The sequence below is a fragment of the Cotesia glomerata genome, linkage group LG3 (genome assembly GCF_020080835.1).
Source record: "Cotesia glomerata isolate CgM1 linkage group LG3, MPM_Cglom_v2.3, whole genome shotgun sequence".
Lineage (NCBI taxonomy): Eukaryota > Metazoa > Arthropoda > Insecta > Hymenoptera > Braconidae > Cotesia > Cotesia glomerata.
Window position 1 is genome coordinate 26,537,901 of NC_058160.1, and position 22,617 is coordinate 26,560,517.

Genomic DNA, 22,617 nt, shown 5'->3' on the forward strand with positions numbered 1-22,617 from the left:
AACATAAAATTTAAGATATTACTTTTTTTTAAATTGTATTATTTAAATAAAAATTATTTTTTTTAACACAATATAAAAAATCTACTAAAAAAAACTTAATAGTTTCTTCTTTTAATCTGTGAATTTTATAATTGATAATTTTTATTTAATTTAAATAATGATCAATCAAAAAGAAGATAAAATAAAAGAACTATTTTGCAATTTATTTATTTAAACATACAAACTAAATGACAAGAGAAGAGAACAATATGTTTGTTCGTTAATATATAAACTAATTAACTATTAATATATATTTATAATACTATTTAATAGTTTATGAAAAATATACACCATTTTGAATTTAAAATCTTAATTGATAGATAAAAATACACACTATTTTAAGAACAAATAAATCAATTAAAAACATTTTAATGTACATTCAAAATTATTCTACCGAGTCTTTTTTGTGTCTATATAAAATAAATCATACAAAAAATGTCAAAATTAAAGTTAAATTCCGTTGCTAATTTCTTATTAATCAAATTGGCTATTGAGCAACAAAAATTAACTAAAGCTCAATGCAAACAAAATTCGCCATATAAATATAAATATATATTATGCAAAGAACTTGAATATTTTGAGCAAATCACCTAATACTTATAAAAGCTGGTGATATTTGCAATTATTATTACAATTTATAATACTAATTATCATTATTAAATTACCAACTTTTTTTCCTAATTAATCTACTTAAAAATAGTGTCAAATTGTACATAAAAATATTTTATAATTTCATTTCTTCCTTGTCTTCGTCCAATTAAAAAAATTTAATTAAAAAATGAAATTATTGATAAATCCATCCAACAAACGGTATTAATTTTAATAAGTGTGAATCCTCTCACTCAAAAATAATTAATCATACATTACATATTTATCCATTAAACTTGCACTCATACATTCAAGTTATGGCAGTATTCAACTACTTAAAATTAATAAAAAATTATAAAATAGAATTTAATTAATTAATAAACTATTAATAATATTATAATATCAATAATATCATACCTAATAAAATTTCTTCTAGAATAATTATAATATGTATAAATAATATACAATTAACCTATGAGGATTCACTAATTATCAAAATCAACGTGTTCCGTCGAATGGAAGTAGAGAGCTTGTCAAAAAAATCGTATAATTAAATCCTAAGTGTCCAAATCCATTTTTTTATATCACCAAACTTTCTTCCGACACTTTGAATCTTCCATTTGATAAACGCAACTCTGAGATAATTCATCAAAAACAGTTCCTTCTTCACAAACGAACCGAAAATCAAGGACCTGCCTCGACGTGAATCCCGGCGAACAATAGTGGAACAACCTGCAGTCTCTTTTGTCCGCGTAGAAGCGATACAATTCAACATTTAGACAATTAAACACATCAATTGGCTTGCGAACCGTGAAATATTTCTTCCCTACTTCAGGGGCTAAAGTCGTAGCAACTTCTAGTTTCGTTTCATCCGAAGACGATGTGACCGCTGCATCTGCGAGCATCTCGGCGGATTTTTCAGTAGATTCAGTCGCTGTACTTGTTACAGTCGTCGGAACTTCAGTAGTTGTAGAAGTTGAAGAATAAGAAGTAAAGTTTGCTTCTATTTCTTCAGGTGGATTTTTGTTTAAGTCGATAGAATTAGTTGTCGATTCAATTTCAATATTACGCATAGTTGTAACCCGTTTCGCGACTAAAGGAACTTTTCTAATTACAGGCTTCGGCGCTATTTCATTGTAAGACTTTGGTGGCTTTGCTGGTTTGGGATTCAATAAAGGTAAACGAGTTTTTATTACTACTGGAGCTGGTGTTGTTGTCGGCGGTATGTAATTGTAGTTTTTTCTTGTTGTAATTGGTTTGAATAATGTTTTAGGCGGCTTTAAAGTTGTAGTACTAGTTGTACTAGTTGTACTAGGTGTAGTAGTTGTAGTTGTAGTTGTAGTTGTAGTTGTAGTTGAACTGGAAGAAGTAGTCCCAGGTGTTGTAGAAGAAGTACTAGACATAGTAGAAGTACTAGTCGTGTCGGGAGTAGTAAAAGAAATAAAAATTCCAGTGCTAGAATCAACTTCAGCCTTAAAATTATCATCTATAGCGGTTGAATTATTTTCTTCTTCAGCTTTTACTCTTCCGTCATCATCTTCATCAGTAACATTAGCAGAAAGCGAAATCTTTTGATCCTGGTAATGCTGCGGCTCGTAATTATCGTCTACATAATCCATTGGCATTGAAGATACCGGTACAGACTCAATAACTTGTTCAACTTTATCATCTTCTTTGTCATAACCAGCATTACCCGACAGAGGAATTTCATCAGTGAATTTCAAAACTCCATCTTCATCTCCATCAGTCTTTATTTCACTATCCTCATTATTCTTCACCTCACTAACATCATAAGACTTTACAGTTGTTGGATAATCTGTTGTAATAGTTATCTCCGTTGAATTATTTATCATTTCAGTGACTATTAATTCCGTAATATTTGACAGCTCATCATCCTGCTCATCTATCAGCAAGTCGTACTCGGTCGCCGGGACTTGAGAGTACTCTCCCGAGCTGATGTAGTCTTCCTCCTCCCCTTCCTTCTCCGCCTTCATTTCAACCTTACTATCATCACTTTCATTATTCATATTAAGATTAAGATTAAGATTAGTAAGAGCAGTAAGATTCTTGTCGATGTTAAATTCATCGCCGTCTACCTCCGAAATATTTTTTTTTCCCTCGACCTTTACCACAAGATCAACCTGTTTCTCAGCTACCGGAAGCTCTTCACGTCCATCAACTTCTTCTTTTTCTCCTTCAACCTCATAACTACCTTCAAAATTATAATCACCATCATCATCATTTAAATAATCTTTATTATCAACCTCTACCAGCTTGGTATCGTTATTCTCACTTACATCAGCATATTCTTCGTCATAACTCATCGGCGTTCCGACTTTTACATCATCAATTGACCTTTTAAACCGCCTGAAGTTTTCCATAGCTTCCCAGGCATAGGATCGCCTGGTGTTCCGAATTTTCGGGACGTCTCTGTAAAAAGGATCAAAGGACTCGTCGCCTTCCTTGTAATCGTCATAGCTGGCAGGAATAGTAGGCAAGGGCAAATTGACCAACTGAGTGCTGTTGAGCGGCCTACCGGATTCGTCGCTGACACTAGCCTTGGCAGTGACGATAACCCTAGACTGGGAAGGCAGCAGCGGCGAAGGGTTTTGCGAAACAATCCTCTGGATGTCCGGCGGAGGAAGGTTGATTGTCACCTGGTGAGGCTTTAGCTGCGGAATTGGAGGCACTGGAGGAATATGGATGTGCTGAGTCACATGTGAGGTCTGAGACTGGTGCGTTGTTTTGCCAGTTGGCTTAGGCGGTGGGAAGAATGGCCGCGGAGCTCCGCCGCTGTTCATCTGCGCTATAGTCAAAAAACCAGTTGGTATTCTGCTATGTTGTTGGTGTTGTTGATGTTGCAACAATTGAGATTGGGTAATTTTTGACTTGGTGCCTTCGTGGGAAGAAACTCCGCTGGAAGTTGTTAGCTTTGAAACTTTTCCCTGATTCGAAGCTTGGATTGGTTCCAAATATCTCCTGTCTTGATTTTCATCCCTTGAAGCATCACCATCATCATCTTCTTCATCATCCTGGTCGTTGTTGTTCGTTTCTGTCTGGTAGTCTACTGTCTCACGAGCGTTATTGTAATGCTCAGTACTGCTGGAGATTCCGTTGTTACGAAAAATCGGATTTATCAGGCTGGGATTGTTCGAATTTCCATTTACGTTCAGCAGGCTCTGGATTGTGGAAGATGTGGGGTGGAAAATTGAAGACGCATCATTACCATTGATGCTTACTTGGGAGTTTGACGTTGAACTGTAATGGATCTGGTGGACTTGAGGAGCTCCAGTAGTCGAACTCGCGCCTTGGTTGCTGAATATTTGATAAGATGTTGCGCGATTATCGTTGTTATTATTGTTATGGTTATTCTGTTGATGATGGTTGTTATTGTTGTTGTTGTTGTTGTTATTATTGTTGTTATTTTGCTGGTTGTTGTTGTTATTGTTGACATTGACATTGGGCTCATTGCCAACGTGATAGATGTACTGTCGATGATAACCGCCGTTCTTGTCGTCATAGAGAGACTTTGATTGACTAGTTTGAAGGGACGGGAATGGCGGCTGCGGCTGGTAATGCTGCGGATAACCACTCGGGTGCTGATAAGATCCACTCGCGGCGGTTGTCGATGAGATTAATGCTCGCTGAGTGGTCGTGCTTGTTGTACTTGTACTCGATTGCGCTGAGGTTGTTACGCTGCCTTGGTGGTCTTCTATCACAACTGGTGTTTCTTCATTCTCGTCTTCTCCCTCGTGTAAACTAAAAAAATTATTATTTTTTCAAGTAAAAATAAAAAAATATTTTTTATAAAAATTTATTTTTAAATGCAGTTAAAAATTTTTGTATTATTATCTATATTATTCAGATAATTAGCGAAATTTTTTAGCCAGTGTATTTGTATGATAAAACCGGATTTTTTAATGAAATTTAGTGTTATTGCAAAGGTCTTGACTTGAATTTGTGCCTTTTCAAGGTTTTATATCATTCTCACCGATAGCCAATTTATTATGATAAGTATTTAGGCTGCATTTGAAAATACTATGTCTCTAGATACATAATTGAGAAATGACCTTGTATTTTGTGAAATATTGATATTTTTAAAGATATAAGCTCATCCTGATGTTACACTCAAGACCTTTCTTTTGAGTACCCACATCAATTTTTCATATATTTATATATATTATATATATGTATGTATGAAAAATATATCAAAATGCATGTGGGTACTCAAATGAAAGCTCTTGATGAGTGTAACATCAGGATGAGCTTATATTTTTAAAAATATCAATCATTAAAAAATGACTTTGTATCTTATAAACTATTGACATTTTTAAAGATATAAGCTCACCCCGACATTACACTCATCGAGACCTTTCATTTGAGTACCCATATCAATTTTTGATATATTTCATATATTTATATATATTATATATTTGTATATATGAAAAATATATCAAAATGCATGTGGGTATTCAAATGAAAGCTCTTGATGAGTGTAACATCAGGATGAGCTTATATCTTTAAAAATATCAATTATTAAAAAATGACCTTGTATCTTGTAAACTATTGACATTTTTAAAGATATAAGCTCATCCCGATGTTACACTCATCAAGACCTTTCATTTGAGTACCCACATCAATTTTTCATATATTTATATGTTATATGTACATGTATATATGCAAAATATATCAAAATGCATGTGGGTACTCAAATGAAAGCCCTTGATGAGTGTAACATCAGGATGAGCTTATATCTTTAAAAACGTCAATAGTTAAGAAAATACAGTGTAATTTAACAAAAGAAATTATTTAGTAAAGCAAAATTTTATTTATTTATAGTTCACAAGTCACGGCAGTCACATAGTGACTGCAAGGTAGCTAGTTGTTATTATTTTTTTAAATTAATTTTTTCAAGTAAAAATAAAAAAAAAATATTTTTTATAAAAATTTACTTTTAAAATGCAATTAACAATTTTTCCTATATTTTCTAATTAAAATTTTATCAAAATAAAGTAATACATATTTGTAAAAATAAAAATAAAAATAATAACTACTATGATATTTAAAATTTATCTATTTAATTGCAGGTTTAGGAAAACCGTAATACTTATATTAGAGGTATGCCGAATGAAAGGCATTCTTATATTAAATTATTTTATATTACATTACATTACATTAGTGTCTTTGGTCCTTGCGAAAGTACCCACGTCACATCGAGGTGAATGTACTGGCGCGTAACACCAGTTACAATAATGATAATAGTAATAATTTTAATGCAAAAATGAAAAATATTAAGAATTTAGTGTATAATGTAATAGATAAGCTAATTTTAAATAGAAAGGCTAATGAATAAATAAATAAACATAACTTTGAAACATATTAGCAAGATGGGAAAATAGAATCGATAATAATTGACTCAGCTGAGATTTGACATTTACCTGAGTGTCACGGCATTGTTGCCGTAAAGTTCGAGATTGAGGTTGTAGAAGCGTTCACTCTTGCTGCAGTCGACCTCGTCCACTCGCTCGCAGACCCTCGTTTCCTGATCGAACACCGTACCGTTCAGGCAGAGGAACTTTATGTCCATTATCTCGTCTGTAACCACGTCTCACGATAAACGAGAGATTCATGTTAATCATTCTTATTTTTTACTGTTAATTAATTATAAATAATTAATTGGCTACATTACACACTACAATTATCGAAAGAAGACAATGACAAGACTGCTTTGTCCGCAAATTGCCAATAATTAAGTGTAATGTATATTGTACAATAAAAGTTAGTATGTAATATAATAATAATAAAATTTATTGTATCGGATTGCAAATAACCGAGTCAACTTTCTCAGGTGTTAATGTATCTAGACCGGTGTCCCGTTAAGAGTTGAGCCAAGAAAAAGATCGTTAAAAATAATTATTAAAAATGTCAGCGGCACGAGCCTGTGGTCCTTGTAATTTATATAATAATATCAGTATTATTATGCAAGGCTCGTTATTATTAAGTAAATGGATTATATTATGAATAAATTTAAGCTCGTTTGGTCTGTCGATCCCGACGTGAATGTACTGGACGGTGGTTATCGTTAATAGAGATCATGATTCATGAACACACAATACCAGTCTGCTGTTGTTATTATTTATTATTTATTATTTATTGTTGTGAACTCTTATGTGTCTCCTGGCTAATAATAATAAATAATAAGATACTGAATTACCTTTTTGACCAATGGTACAGACATGGAACATTTGACATCCCGCCTCGACGTCTGCGTAATAACCACCGATAACTTTTCCCTGGCATGAAAAATTCGTCTCCGGCAAATTATCGAAATCTAAGTACTGAAAAAAATTTTATTTTATTTTTTTTTACGGAGTAAATTTAATGTTTAAAGGGCACACCTAGTGTGAAATTGTTAAAAAATCGATTTTTTTTGTTCCATATTTCGATAGGTTATACCTTTAAAAATAAAATACTAAAATCTTAATCGATATTTCAAATAGTTTTTAAGTTACAGCCATTTCTAGAGTAGCCGCTCGTCAGTTAGAATACACGCATAAAAAAAATTTTGTTGAAATAGCAAAAGACGGGATAACTGAAAAATATATTCTAGTAACAAATGAGTGTAGTTATAGCAACAAATTTATTAGTTGCATTAATAAAATTTTTCAAGTTGTACTAATAAAGCAATTTGTTAAATCAGAAAATCAATTTGTTGCCCTAACAATATCATTTTGTTGCTGTCACAAAATGACTTTGTTGCTATAACAAAATGATTTTGTTGCAATAACAAAACTAATTTATTGCTAAAATATATTCCAAATCAACTATAGCTGATTATAGCATATTTTTAAATTTTGTTTTCTTATAAAATTTACTGGAACAAATTTATTCGTTATTCCAACAATTTCTCATTGTTATTTTTACAAATTCTTTTTATTACTTCAAAAAATAGTCTTTGTTACTCCAACAAATTCTCTTTGTTATTTTAATAGAATAATTTTGCTGTTCCAACAAAAAAATTTATTATACCCATTAAAGTATTTTGTCGAATCTACTTAAAGATTTTGCTATAGTAACAAAATTGTTTTGTTGTTATAACATATCAATAACTTGTTAAAACTTAAATTTTGTTATTTTAACACATAATTTGTTATTCCTATGTTAACAAATTCATTTGTTGCCATAATATATCTTAGGTTATCTTAACAAAATTTTTTTCTGCGTGTATAGGATCATTTTATCTTTAAACGCGTTTTTTTCGAATTTTCTGCAGTGATTACTCGGAGACAAATAATCCGATCATTATCAAATTTTTTTCTGCATGTTCTGTATATAGTTCTCCATACAATGACCTACCAGTTTTTTGATCTGATCAAAAATCGAATTTTGGCAGGCCAAAAACGATCATAATTTTGGGTAAAGTTCAACTTTTTTTTTAAAACGCCGCCATTTTGTCAATTTTCGACATTTTTTTTCGGCCGTAGGTCATTGTACGGACACTATCTTCTAGTTCAACGATAATTTTTTTTTTTGGTTTCATCCACGGAAAAGACCGGAATCACTGCAACAGTGGAAGACTTTTTTTTTTAGCGCCGTCGAAGATCGCGTGTAACTCGAAAAATATTTAATTTTTTCTTAAAAAATTTTACTGTGTGTTCTTAAAATATGTATAAATATACCCTTAAAATTTTAAAACAATTGGTACAGTAGTTTTTTTTTTTTTTTTTTGTCCAAAAATCGTCTTTTTCTAGACTGTCACACTAGGTGTGCCCCTTAATTTTTTTGTGCTGATAATTTATTTAAAATAAATCGAAAATTCCCCACATTGCTCAATAATAAATTTTTTATAAATTATTCAAATTTAATGACAAAATTTTAAAATTAACCCACGCAAAATTACAATGGTTTAATTAATTTAATTCTTTTCATTCAAACGAGCGAATTTTTACATTAATCCAACTTTTATGAGCCTACAAACACTATTTTTGAATTTTATTTAGCAAATAAATCAGCATTCAAACATTTGTATTCATAATTTTTACATGTGGAATTTTTTGTCATAATTTATCTGTTAAAAAATTCTCAAAATTACTGTAGTGGCATTTGAAACTCTTATTTTTATTTATTAATAGTGTACATAACAAGTTATTCATATAATTTGTCACTTTACACTGATAAAAGAATTTATTTAAAAAAATTTATTAATTTATCAATTTATCAAGTACAATAATTTTTTAATTTTAATAAATATTTATTAATAGTTAATTATTTTTAGAATTGAATGTGATTTATTATTTATTTTTTGTTATAATTTTGTATTAAAAAAAAAATAAAAAAAAATAAAAACCTATTAATCTTTTTAATCTAATGGATTTTTTTTATATTCAATCAGGTTTTAAAGTGTTTAAATAAAAATTTCGACACTCACCTTTCATTCAAGAGTCCAAATAAATCTTTATTAACTGTTAATAAATTTTATTTGATTAATTATCAATTTTTTAAATTGTCTGACATTAAAAAATCATTTATTATTTAATAATTTTTGAGATTTTTCTTAATGAAAAAATGATTGCATAAAAAATTCAAATTTAATAATTATAAGTGCAATTTTTTAAAAATATTTTTTACTTCTAATTAAATTAATTAGAATTAATTTAACAGCTAATTAAATAATAAAAATAAGTTTTATCAGTGCATTAAGCTTGAAAAAAATCAAATATTAAAATTGAAATAAAATAAAATAAAAAAAAACTTACGCCAGGTTCCCCCGCGCTGCACAATAGGAAGTCATGTTGTAACTGAAGGATCAACAAGATAACTGTAAATAAAAAAGAAGAGATATAATATTAACAGGTGCAATAATACCTCCGATAACTTATAAATAAAACACAATTTAATGGATTATATAAACAACTTATATATAAAGGTATCAATGAGTTTATATTCATAGGTATAGTTATAGTCAGAGAGCAGAGCCGGATCAGTAGGCATGACCTCGATCTAATCCGACACCTGCAAATCGCAATCATTGTAATCCAGCACGGTTATAAGTTATAATACTACAATAGACTACCGCCTACTCTGTCTGTACTTTACATGTACATATCCATACATTTATCCAAGTAAAAAGTACATTGAATTGAGGTACAGTATTATGCTGTAGAATAAGAATAGATATATCCGTGCAGAGTTTAGTTACAGATAGTAATAGTGATATTTTATATTACAGCAATGCTGGATCTCTGATCTCTAGGATACGACTTCGTATGTACGATGTACGATGTACGATGTACCGTATACAATATAATATAACAGAAGAGAAGTTAGCAGAAATAAAACTCTGGGCTCTTGTTATGTTAGATTATATTCTACGCACTACCGCGGAAAAACCTTTCACTCTATACACGATCTCTTCATTCGTGATCAGCGCATCAATCTAATTGTGTAATCAGAAGCGTAATGAGTTCAGTTTCAGTTCGGCGTTTCTCTATTTATCATGAATCATGATGATACAATAATTGACAATCAGGTACGGGGATCCTAATTATATCCAACGTTTACATACTGTTATTATTATAACTATTTATATTTATATTTTAAAATAATGATAATAATCCATTTTTTTAATTTATTATTATTATTAATTAAAAGAATTTATTATTTTAAGCTAACTTACCCGATCCGATTTGATAAAGACTATTCAATTTTTATTTATTAATTATTTAATATCATACACTGATAGAAGGATTTTTAACTATTAGTAATCTAATTTATTTGAAGACAATTATTTAATTTATTAAATTTTATTATTTATTATTTAATAAGCTTTATTAACTGTTAATAAATGATTTTTTAACATCATAGGATTTAATAAATATTTATTAAAATGGTTAATTAATATTTTTTAACTGAACAAATATTAATTTAAAATAAAAAGCAAAAATAACAATTTTCTTTTGATACTTTTTATAACTCTGCAGCTGAAATATATGATAATAATTAAATTGACTGAATAAATTAACGTTTTTAATACTTATAAATATAAAAGATAATTATGAGCTGTGATAGAATTTTATATTTTACAATAAACATTATTATAATGTCATATAATCAATGCAAATAATTTATAAAGATGATTTTTATTTATAAGCAATCTTTATATCACATGACATTGCTAGCGAAACAAATTAACTCTACAAAATATTATTAACTGTTAATAAATATTTGTTAACTATTTATAAATACTTATTAAATATTAATAAATCTACTTTACTCCTAAATAAATATTTATTTAATGTTAAAAAATATTTATTAAAATTTAATAAATTAAATAATTGTCTTCTAATAAATTAAATAAATCCTTTTATCAGTGTATGATATGAAATAGTTAATAAATAAAAATTGAATAGTCTTCATCAAATCGAATCGGGTAAGTTGGCTTAAAATAAAAAATTCTTTTTAATAAATAATAATAATAAATTTAAAAAATGGATTATTATTATTATTTTTTAATAATTATTATTATATGTGCATAGTATTAGTACCAGTACAGAGGATATGATTTAATGTAAGTAAGTAAATTAACTATTGAGAGCTATTGAATGCCTGAACAAAAAAATGATGTGAAAGAGAAAGGAGGAAAGAAATTGTAAGCGAAGAGACTCTGGTCTATCCGGGAATTCCATTCTCTGTGTATATATGCAAGTATAAGGCCGAAATTTCATAAATAATTCCTTGTAATTATTTTGTTTTATTCCTTTACTCGGCGTACCGTATCCATCGTTTCTTCGATCGTTGAAATTTTAATAAATTTATTTTTAATTTACGGATGTATCTTCAACCACCCACGGATGGTTTAAAATAAGATTCATTGAAAATTAAATTTTTTATAGTGAGAAGAAGAAAAATAAATTTTTTAACTTTTTCTCACATAACGAAAGATTTTTCAGAATTTATGAAGATTGTGTCTCTAATTTTTAGATCTGAAACTTTGAATCTATTTTTGGATGAAAATGTTTGTTTATATTTTATTTGCAATATCATTATCCGTATATCGGGTTCTGAGAAATGATTGTCGATGTTTATAGTTATCGAATCAACGATTGCCTGTCATTTGATATCCAACTTTCACGTGGCCTTACGTAATAACGTCTCACCAACATCCTTGCCCGAAATGTCAGTGCTCGGAAGTGACGATAGTTTGCTGTTTGCTGTATTATATTATATGTATTCACTTATTTGCTCGCAAGTGTAGGTAGAGTGAAATATAAAACAGGTAACAGGTAATATAAATAAGTCGCTAAATTTTTTAGTTACGAAATTAGTTTAATAGATCCACCGGCAATGGATCGTGTGTGACCTCGGCATTAAATTTCTTCACGACCTATCTCTTCTCGGCTTTAAGCATACATATATGCAATAACAGCAGCAACAATAATTTAAATTATTATTATAATTGCAATTACTTTTTTTTTTTAATTATATAAATTCTGATTGATTACAGAAGATCATTGTTAGCCTTCATTTTCATTGTTGATTCTCGTATTGATGAGTTTTGAAATTCATTTCAAAATTATGGGAGAAATATCGAAGATACGAAAAAATTATAAGACCTTTTTTTTAGAAAATTTAATTTTTTACAAATTGAGTACTTATCAAATTTATCGTATTTTTTATACACGGAAAAAAGAAAAATTACATTATATAATGTATCGTAGCGCTCCGTGATGAAAACTGGAAAAATTACAGTTTCAAATTGTAATTATTACAGATTTTATAAGAATTACATTGTTGAATGTAATATTTACATTGAAAGCTCTGAAAATTAACATTCAAAGTTCCAATTTAGAAAAATGTTATTTCGAACTGTAATTTTTCTAATTTTTAATACGACAGGACAGTTATTACTATTTATAATGTAATTTTTCAAGTTTTCATTTTTCCGAGTAGTTTGCACAGAATTTCAATTTATTGTTAGAAACTTTTTCAAGTAAAAAAGTATTTTAAGAATAATTATTCTGTAAATTTGAACTCAAAAATCCGAGTTAAATATTGGAGATACGAAAAAATTATCTAAAGGATTTTTATAGGAAATTTAATTCCCTACAAAAAATGTTCTTTTCAAATTAGTCGTATACTTTGGTGATAATTGCAGAGTAAAGTCTTATTTATAAAAATTTTATACTAAATTTTAAAAGTAGCGCTCCGTGATGAAAACTGGAAAAATTATAGCTTTAAATTATAATTATTACAGATTTTATAAGAATTACATTGTAGAATGTAATATTTACATTGAAAGCTCTGAAAATTAACATTCAAAGTTCCAATTTAGAAAAATGTTATTTCGAACTGTAATTTTTCTAGTTTTTAATACGACAGGACAGTTATTACTATTTATAATGTAATTTTTCAAGTTTTCATTTTTCCGTGTAGTTTGCACAGAATTTAAATTTATTGTTAGAAACTTTTTCAAGTAAAAAAGTATTTTAAGAATAATTATTCTGTAAATTTGAACTCAAAAATCCGAGTTAAATATTGGAGATACGAAAAAATTATCCAAGGATTTTTATAGGAAATTTAATTCCCTACAAAAAAGGTTCTTGTCAATTTAGTCGTATGTTTTAATCATAATTACAGAGTAAAGACTAATTTATAAAAATTTTATACTAAGAAATTAAAAATAAATAAGATGAAGATGGATTTGTACTTTATGTATTCATAATAATATATCCATGTTTATATTGTACATATAGAGGTCAATATATTTAGATATAATAAGAAAAGACATTAATGGTGGAGGAGGACGTGACAGCGAGGAAGCATCAGCATCAAACCAAATGATATAACGTTTTCCCGCAATGGCTGTGTGAATCCCGTGACATTTACCGTATAATAATAATCCATAGATCCGCGGATGGTGGATGGCAGATCGTCTGCCTTAATCTTAATATATAAACAGATTGGCAGGTAAAGTAATATAAACAAATACAAACGAAAAGGCTCAGCATGGAGGATCGGGGATCTGGCCGGCTATTAATCGATAAATCCTCTGGAGATCTATAAAATCTAACATAACATAACGTACTGATGATTATAAAACATACACTCGTCCTTGAACGTTTCGCGATACGATGCACTTAATGGTTCTTATTTTTACCGATCATTAAATTATACAAGCACTAGCATAAAGTGCCAAGGTATTAAATTCTTCTGTTTTATATTACAGTAGTAAGTGCTTTCTTGGGTTATTAAATACAAAGACCGTAAATATTCTCGAGGATGCCAAAATGAATATATGTACATGTACGTAGAGTTATAACTTATAACTATGCGCATAAATATCTTCAGCGAAGCGGCTAAATAAAAAGTATGGCAACCATCAACATCGAGGAAGCGTCACCGAGTTTATTAGACGCCAAAGGGCATTCGTGGTATTGTAGAATCACGTAATCCAACAGTAAGAAAAAGAAGAAGAGTTTGCACACTACACTGTACACCTTTCACCTCATTTCCCTCAGTACTGGTGTTATATATGTGGTGTAGGTAACGCTCTACTATCTTAATCTAATACTCTTAGGAACAGATCTTCTATGAAATACGGAGTCGTCTACGTAATTCAGAAACTTGGAATTTAATACGTGGACTGAAGATGAAAGTTTAAATCATCTTATCAAATATCGGATAAGTTAATTCGAGGTCAAGAGTGCACTGAAAAAAAATTTTTTTTTTAATTTAAATTAATTTTACTTGATTTAAGATTTTTTTACTTAATTTAAAATTAATTAAACTCTCCAAAATTTCGTTATTAGTTTAAAAGTTTTTTATTTGGATGAAGAAATTTTTTTATCGAAATATCGTAAGAAAAATCTGAAATTCCCACACAAAAAACAAATTTTCTTGAGTTAAAAAAATTTCTTTTTGTTCTAAAATAGCTTTTGACTTAAAATTCGGCTGCCCAATTTCAAAACACTGACAATTTTAAGATTTAAAAAAATTTTTTTTATTCAAAAAAAATTTGCGCGCCAAATTGATAAAAAATTTGATTTATGAATAGAATATACTTGAATATAAATATTTTTAAGAAAAAATACATTGAAAAGTTAAAAGAAATGTAGCAGTACTTAAAAAATCGGGTATAAAAATTTTGCAGTTACTGTGTTTTAAAATTGGGCAGCCGAATTTTTTTGGCGCAAGAAATTTGTTTTTTCTGTGTGGGAATTATAGATTTTTCTTACGATATTTCGATAAAAAAATTTTTGGTCCAAGTGAAAAATTTTTAAATCAGTAACAAAATTTTGAAGAATTTAATTAATCTTAAATTAAGCAAAAAAAAAATCTTAAATGAAGTAAAATTTATTTAAATTAAAAAAAAAATTTTTGGTTCAAGATTTTTTTTCTTAATTTTCTTACACAGTCTAAGTTTAAAAAAAATTAATTATAATAATAATAATAATAATAATAATAATAATAATAATAAAATATTTCCTATAAATCCAAGTTACTGTAGCGATTAAATTACGCAATCAATTAATAAATACTTCTTGTAAATCGTTAATGTAATCTACGAGTGCATCCAATCGTTGAGAAATTATTCGAGTGTTACACATGCATATGAGTTTATAACCGCGTTACGCATGGAAAGGATTAATCTTCCTTATCACCACCAAGATAGCCGTCCTGAGTCCTCAGGGTTGTATTTTATTTCTTCTTTCTATTATTATCGTTAAGTACAGTTGGATTTGCCTAATGCATCTGGCATCAACTTCCGACCTGTAAACCTCGTACTGCGTTCGCGCGAAAACCAAGTCATTGCTATTCTCCGTGAGGCTTCTCACCGGAAACGGAAATTCTTTATTATTTTAGAAATATTTACTTTGTGGAAATTCAACAATTGTATGCCTATAGATACATAAATAAATATATTTCTTTATTGTGTATTAATTATTTTGAATAAATAATAAAAATGAAACTTTTCTTCTCAACTCCTCTAATCCAGCCGTAAACTAATAAAATTAAAAGCAGCGCATCTTTTATTTATTTTTTATTACTCCAGCAAAAAAACAAGTACATTTTACCATGGAAAGTAAAGGTCTCGCTTGTCCTGGCGCTGTCGGTGATGCTATTGCTATTATACAGCAATAGTTACACGATTACGCAACTTTTGAGAGAAGGTGCTCGAGTCTAGGAAAGAAAGAGGGCACACGAAGATTCTTAGATATTATTTACACTTTAATTTTCATTGCATATTCATTACTTGATTAATTTTTTAATAGTAATATTTTTTATGGACATATATGGATGAATTTAATAATAAACGATAAGATATCACCTACGTGATTCTTATAAGATGACTCACTGTTGACGTTGACGAATAACTTGATTTGTACAAAAACATTTTCATGGTTTGATGAATAATTTACCGGCTTGGCGATTGGAGTGTGACTAATAAATTTTATTTATATGAGTAACTTTAATTTATCATAAGATGCATTGAGTTAGGAAGATAAGAGCCTAATTCGCGGATTAATTACCGGAAGAATCCTCCACACATCCTGAGTCTTTTAAGAGAATTTGCTCATAATTATAATAATATGTATATGTAGTCTTTGTATAGTACATAGTGACGATTATTGTCATTGTGATTATGATTACAGTGATGATGCTTGTGATACTTCCTACGCTTTTCGACCGCGTTGCATATATATCGTACAATGTATTAAATAAGTGTCTAACGCGTATACATTCCAAGAATATATGTAAAGAACACGGAGAAAATTTTATACCAGAGTTTATTATCGTAGTTATGGTAAAATCTATTAACTGAATTCGATAGTAGTAAATATTATTTAAATAATTATGTAAACCATCTGAATTGTACACGGAAAAAAGTTAACTGTAATATTCACTCGGATTCCGGTTAATTTTTATAGTTTCAAATAGTAAAGCGGACATCGGGGTGGCAAAAATATAAATATTACAGAGCTTAATGTAGAAAGTATAAAAGCCACTATTTATAATTTAATTTCCAAAATAAGTGATTAGTAGTTGTCACTATAGTAAATAACGACTCTTTCATCTTAAAAAATTACGTTTCAAACAGTAAAAATTGCCATTTCAATATATAGTCCATATTATGAGGAGAAGGGGAACTCAGATGAGAAGGGGGTCTCACTCTGGGAGAATTTAATATTTGAAACAGTAAAAATTATACTTTTAAAATATACATTTTACCAGTCCAAGCAAGTCAATAATTACAGTTTGATTTTTAGCGTTGTGTTTAAAATTTACCATTTTACTTTGTAAATATTGACGTTGCTTGTATTTGAAATTTACTAACTTTATTTTATACTTTTTACATATCATAAGATCATTTTTTAGGTACGAAATGATAAATATCAAAATCTGAATTCTTAATTATTATACTTTAATATTTTAGACATTCACATAGCGAATATTACTGTTTGAAATAGTATTTTCTTCCATGTAAAGAGTAAATTGTAACGTTTAAATGGTAAATATTATTAATTGAATAGTAAAATCACGATTTTACTGTTTGAAATGGTAATTTTTAGCAGTTGATCATTACTTATTATAAATCGACTGGTATTTATTACAGTTTACTTTTTTCCGTGTAGTAGTTACCATCCTGATGGTAACTACTACTATTATCATGGTAATTAGTAATAATAGCTTTTATTATTTTAACTAGTTACTAATATTATCAAAATCGTAATTCTTAATGTAACCTGATGGTTGCAGTTACCATTAGTAATAATAATAGTTACTATCTAAGCTAGTAAAAAATATTAAAAAAATTAAGAATCTGCGTTAGCGTGGATGCATTTCTGAATTAATTAAAAGCAGTTGTAGCGCAGTGTAGTGCACAAAAAATCGGGATTAAATTCGGATTGAATTTATATTTAAATTTTTATTTGTCTAAAACAAGTTTCAACGCCAAGTTTAAAAAAAAATTTGAAATTTCGAAAAAAATCAAAATTTTCAATAAAATTCAAATTTAAAGAAAAATTTAAATTTCAAAAAAAAAATTTTTAAAAATCATAATTTTCAAAAATTATGTCATTCAAAGTAATCAATAACAGCTCTAATATTTAGAAATTTTTATCATAAATGGATTTAAACGATTGTGTTATTACTTGTTTTAATATTTTAAAGGAAAAAATGTACGACACAAATAAAAAAAATGGATGCAAATAAAGAATTTAATTAAATAAATTTATATTATTTTTTCTTTCAGAATTTTTACAATCTGAGATGGTTACAGTTACCATCTTCGATTATAGCAGTTACAATTTTTAATAATTACAATTATCATTTTCGATAGTAATCGTTACCATTATTACTAGTAACTATTACAATTGCCAATTATACCACCTATTAATTTGTGACTAATTAATTTTATTACCATTTCAGATAGTAGGAGTTAATATTTTTGTATAGTAAATAGTATAATTAATTTTTCTCCGTGAAGTGTTATATTTTAATAAATATATTTTTTTTATTTTAATTAAAAATTTATTGACCTTTTAGATGAAGAAATTTTTTTTTCATTGTTATTATTATAAAAATGTATACATACCCTGCAGCAGGAGTCTATGCAGCGCGAGGTTCATGGCTACGGGCAACTCGTGACCTAAAAATATATATATTTACATAAATATATTTAATTAACTAAATTGCAAACATTTATTTAATAACAAAACTATTATTAGTAACGCCATTAATAATAACTATTTCTCATAATATTAAATTAGTTATTAATAATAATAATTAATTTAAATAAAATGCGGGAATTGCATGAAAGAATTTTCACCTTACGTAAATAGTATATAACATAAATATTTCTATGCGCGGTTTAGTTGCTTTCCCTGATTGTGTATCAAGATCTAACAGATTAAATAAAAAATACCATAATCATGTCTTTCTGTCCCGGCCTAAGTTTAACTATACCCGTGGAATAGCGTTGACCATGGCTCTTGAATGTCTTTCATTTTATTTTTACTTATGTATACAATAATACAGTAGGTATAAAAAATAAAAATAATATAATATGTATCCTGTACGTTGTACGCGCGAGTATATTTATCAACGTTATTTAAAAATGAATATCTACACATGTACTTAGATACTGAGTAAGTTAATCCGATACAAGTAAATCCTTATAGACAGTAAGTCAGAGAAAGTGATATCTCGTCGCGCGTGGTCAATTTTATTCTATCGTAATTTAATGATTCGTTCAAGCGTGAAACGTGCATCATCTTGATGCCTGTTTAGTTTCTGCAGTTAACTTATATTAAGAGTATCACCATGCGCTACACTAGAAAACTTGAATTACTCTTGTTTGCATATTTACTATCATTATCCTCATCATTATTATTATTGCAATTATTTAAACCATTAAATTAAGTCCAGAGTAACAATAAATTACACCCGTCGATTTTTTCCTACTGTAATTAATAATTAACTCAAATTTTCTTCAAACAATAATCAATAAAATCTATTTAATTTTCTTGAAATTTGCATTTAATTAAACTATTGAACTAAAAAATAATATTATTATTAAATTAGAATAAATACTTTGTTTAATTTTATTATTTTATTATTGCCGAGTGATTTTTAAGCCTGAGAACGTACATACTTTCACTCGGATAAAAAGTATGTGGATGAATGAGAATAAAAAATATTCCAGGCATACATCAGAGCATCAGGACATGCAGCTAAGAATAAAATATATGTTGTTAAAAAATAAACATAAAAAACGGATGATACACGAGTCGTTCGTGCAGGTTACAACGAACTATAACGATGTAGAATACACAGAGGATGTATATATATATTGTATAGAAGAGAAGTACACACCAGGACTCGGTAAATATCCTTGCTGGTATTTCAAGATGGCTGAGGTATCGTTTTAATGTATTAAACACGTGTAGCATGTCCTCGACTTTATACTCTTGTACGTATAATTTATATTTATATATGTTACAGGTTTATGCGGACTTGCATTAACATCCTTTAGAACAATCTTATTCATTATTAAAAGCATAAACTAAAAATAATAAAAACATGGATCTAAAGTATTTTAATTACCCTTACAGATAACTGACCGAAGATTCTCCGCTCGAGTTTTCTTACACTGATAGAAGGATTTGTTTATAGTTAAAAAGATTTGTTAATATTTAAGAAATCATTTATTAGAAGCTATTTGTTAGTCCTTAACAAATATTTCTTAGTATTTAAAAAGATTTATTAATATTTAATAAATAAATATTAGATTTATTAAATACAAACAAATAATTTTAAATACTAAGAAATATTTGTTTAATACTAAAAAGTGGTCTCTAATAAATCATTTGTTAACTATTAATTAATTATTTAATTAATTATTAACTATTATTTAATACAAATAAATTCTTCTATCAATGTAGCTTCGGGTTTATATTAAGGTAATTTAACAACTAGTCATGCTGATTTTTAAGTTTTAAGACTCAAGACTGGTATTATATGAGACTGAGTATCAGCAGAAATAAAGTAAAAAAGTAATGCAGAATAAGAATAAATAAAAGTTAAGTAAATGGAAAAATATTTGTAGGCGGATACTCCTTGATCTCTTTCATTTTTTTAACTCAACCCAATACAGTTTGTTATGTAAATTATTGAGCGCGATAAATTGTCGATACATAAATATATACTTTTATGTATATAGATATAGACATTTACATTATTGGGTTTTATAAAAAATAGGTGGTAAGAAAATAAGAAAGAGAAACAAGTCACCGGCAAATTTTTGATCCGAGAGAGCAAGACGATGAGGTCGCCATTTGTGAAAGTTGCGTGAAGCCGGTCCACTACGTATTACATCTGTATATATTTATATATGTATATGATATCGACGGGAAATAATAATTTACAAGGCGAGTACAGGCATTCGATCAAAATTTGTCGACGTTTAGTTTATTATTAATAATAAAAACTTTTTAAAAATGACTAATTACTCATGATTTTTCTGATGCAAAAACACTATTAATTGACAAACGCGTCAGTTAATTATAGCAATTAAATCGCTAAATGATTAATATAGAGGAGTAATTATTTAATTTTTGTTGGTTATTTTAATTGATAATTATCTAGGATTTTTGTTTTAGGTCATGCGGATTCTTGTGAAATTAATTTTTTTTTATCAATATTATTTTAATAATTAGAGTTTACAAGTCTAAGAAGAAAATCAGAAAGTTTAAAGTTATTCAAAATACACAGTAAAAAATTTTGCGTCATTGCGTCAAAAAATTTGGTGTTAAAAATTTTTGTGTTAAATATTTAACACTTTTATATGTAAATTTAACATTTATTGTGTTAAATTAACACAAAATTTTTTACTGTGTAGTTCAGGAATTTAAGAAGAAATCAATGTAATTGTGATTAATAATTATTTTTATAAAATATAAAAGAATAATAAGCAGCGGCCTAGTATTTGGTCAATACCGTTAGACATCTGTTGAAAAGTATACAAATGAGCGTTAATGTAAACAAAATACGTAAAAGAAGCGGTTTCATGTATAAAATAATTATTTATCTTAAAAAAACGTCCTTTCACATGACACTGAAGTTAGCAGACGTTTAAAAATTTTTTATTTTTTTCTTTAATTAAATTACAACTAAAAAGATATTTCTAAAAAATTGCACTTATAGTTTTTCAAGTTTCTTACATGTGAAATTTTTTTTAAATTATTTAATTGAAATTTTTTTAATAAAAAATTTCTAAAAATTTTAAAATGTCAGCTAACTTCATTTTCATCCTTTAAGTTGTATTAATAATTAATAATAATTATAAAAGAGTAAAAATAAAATAATAATAGGTAGGAATATGTCCTGGCGGGAGCGCAAAAGATGCACGAACCAATACAAGGAAGAATCAAAAGACTTTCCCTCGTGGTTCACAGCTGACGTGTGTAAACGCTGTGTTTAAATAATAGTGTATTTAAATTTTTTACTCGTTACCTGTTAATTATTATTATCAAGTGTTATTTGAATAATTTGTTTGTTTAATTGCATACCTTTTATCAAATTAATCCACAGAATTCGGACTTTCTACTTCCTAATTTCTCCTATAGTCTTCCTTGGTAAATACTTTAACGCTTGATTTAAACAAACAATAATTATAACAATGACGATGATGGTGGGGGTAGTAATAGTGGTAGTAAACAATACAATATATATTTACAAAAGTAAGGATATATATTTGTATGTAGTCGTTCGATCACTGGTTCGATTTCACTAAACTGCACACAATTGATTAAAATCAATCCCCATTGACACTCTGTGACCAATTAATCGTCTCTCGAAGAATCATCGTGCAATTAAGCTGACGTTTCCACCCCATTAGTTACTCTGTTGTTATAGAATGTCAAAAAATTGGTAATTAAAAATATATTTTATAAAATATATTTAAAAAACGGCACTTTCGCTCAAATAAAATAGAATTTTCTATGAAAATGATAATGATCGGTTTGCTGGCGTTCGAGTGGTCATACTTGTAATTAATATGGTAGTAGAGTGGCAAAATAAAATCAATAAATATTTATTTATTATTTTATATTAAAATTATATGGTAATTAATATAGTAATGTAAATATATAACTTGTTTATTGATCACGAATATAAGTTTAAGTCTTTCGGACTTTCGTAACTTTCTTTCATTGAAAGTTGACGAAGCGCGAGTTGGTACATTGGGCGTGTTACTTGACCAAGTAACAGAATAAGAAACAGCTGTTAATACTAAGTAGCATTCACTTCCTTAATTAATTAATTTTTAAATATTTAGATTTTTATGTTACGGATAAAGTTTTTGATGTTTGGATTTTTTAATAAATATATATTTATTGTAAGTCACTTAAAGTGTAATAAAATAAAAATATTATTAAGCCGGTATTGAAAGGTCACGATCGTTAAAAAATTCACATTTGCATTTTTAAA

The 22,617-nt window shown here is 28.0% G+C and overlaps 1 protein-coding gene across 4 annotated transcripts; it reads right to left on the reverse strand.

The window, feature by feature from the left end:
- Positions 1-766: 766 nt before the first annotated feature.
- LOC123260326 (putative mediator of RNA polymerase II transcription subunit 26) lies at positions 767-22,499 on the reverse strand. 4 transcript variants are annotated; one of them, XM_044721352.1, is made up of 7 exons: positions 21,866-22,499; positions 21,699-21,779; positions 18,224-18,277; positions 9,384-9,445; positions 6,842-6,965; positions 6,066-6,234; positions 767-4,386 (listed from the first exon to the last, which is right to left on the reverse strand). In XM_044721352.1, exons 3-7 carry the CDS (start codon positions 18,255-18,257, stop codon positions 1,212-1,214), a joined length of 3,564 nt encoding a protein of 1,187 aa, XP_044577287.1. In that variant the 5' UTR covers positions 18,258-18,277; positions 21,699-21,779; positions 21,866-22,499; the 3' UTR covers positions 767-1,211. The 4 variants fall into 4 exon arrangements, with proteins under 4 accessions (XP_044577287.1, XP_044577286.1, XP_044577288.1 ...); XM_044721351.1 differs by adding an exon at positions 19,504-19,657 and having other exon boundaries at positions 21,699-22,499; XM_044721353.1 differs by having other exon boundaries at positions 6,066-6,222; positions 21,699-22,498.
- Between the last annotated feature and the right edge of the window lie 118 nt (positions 22,500-22,617).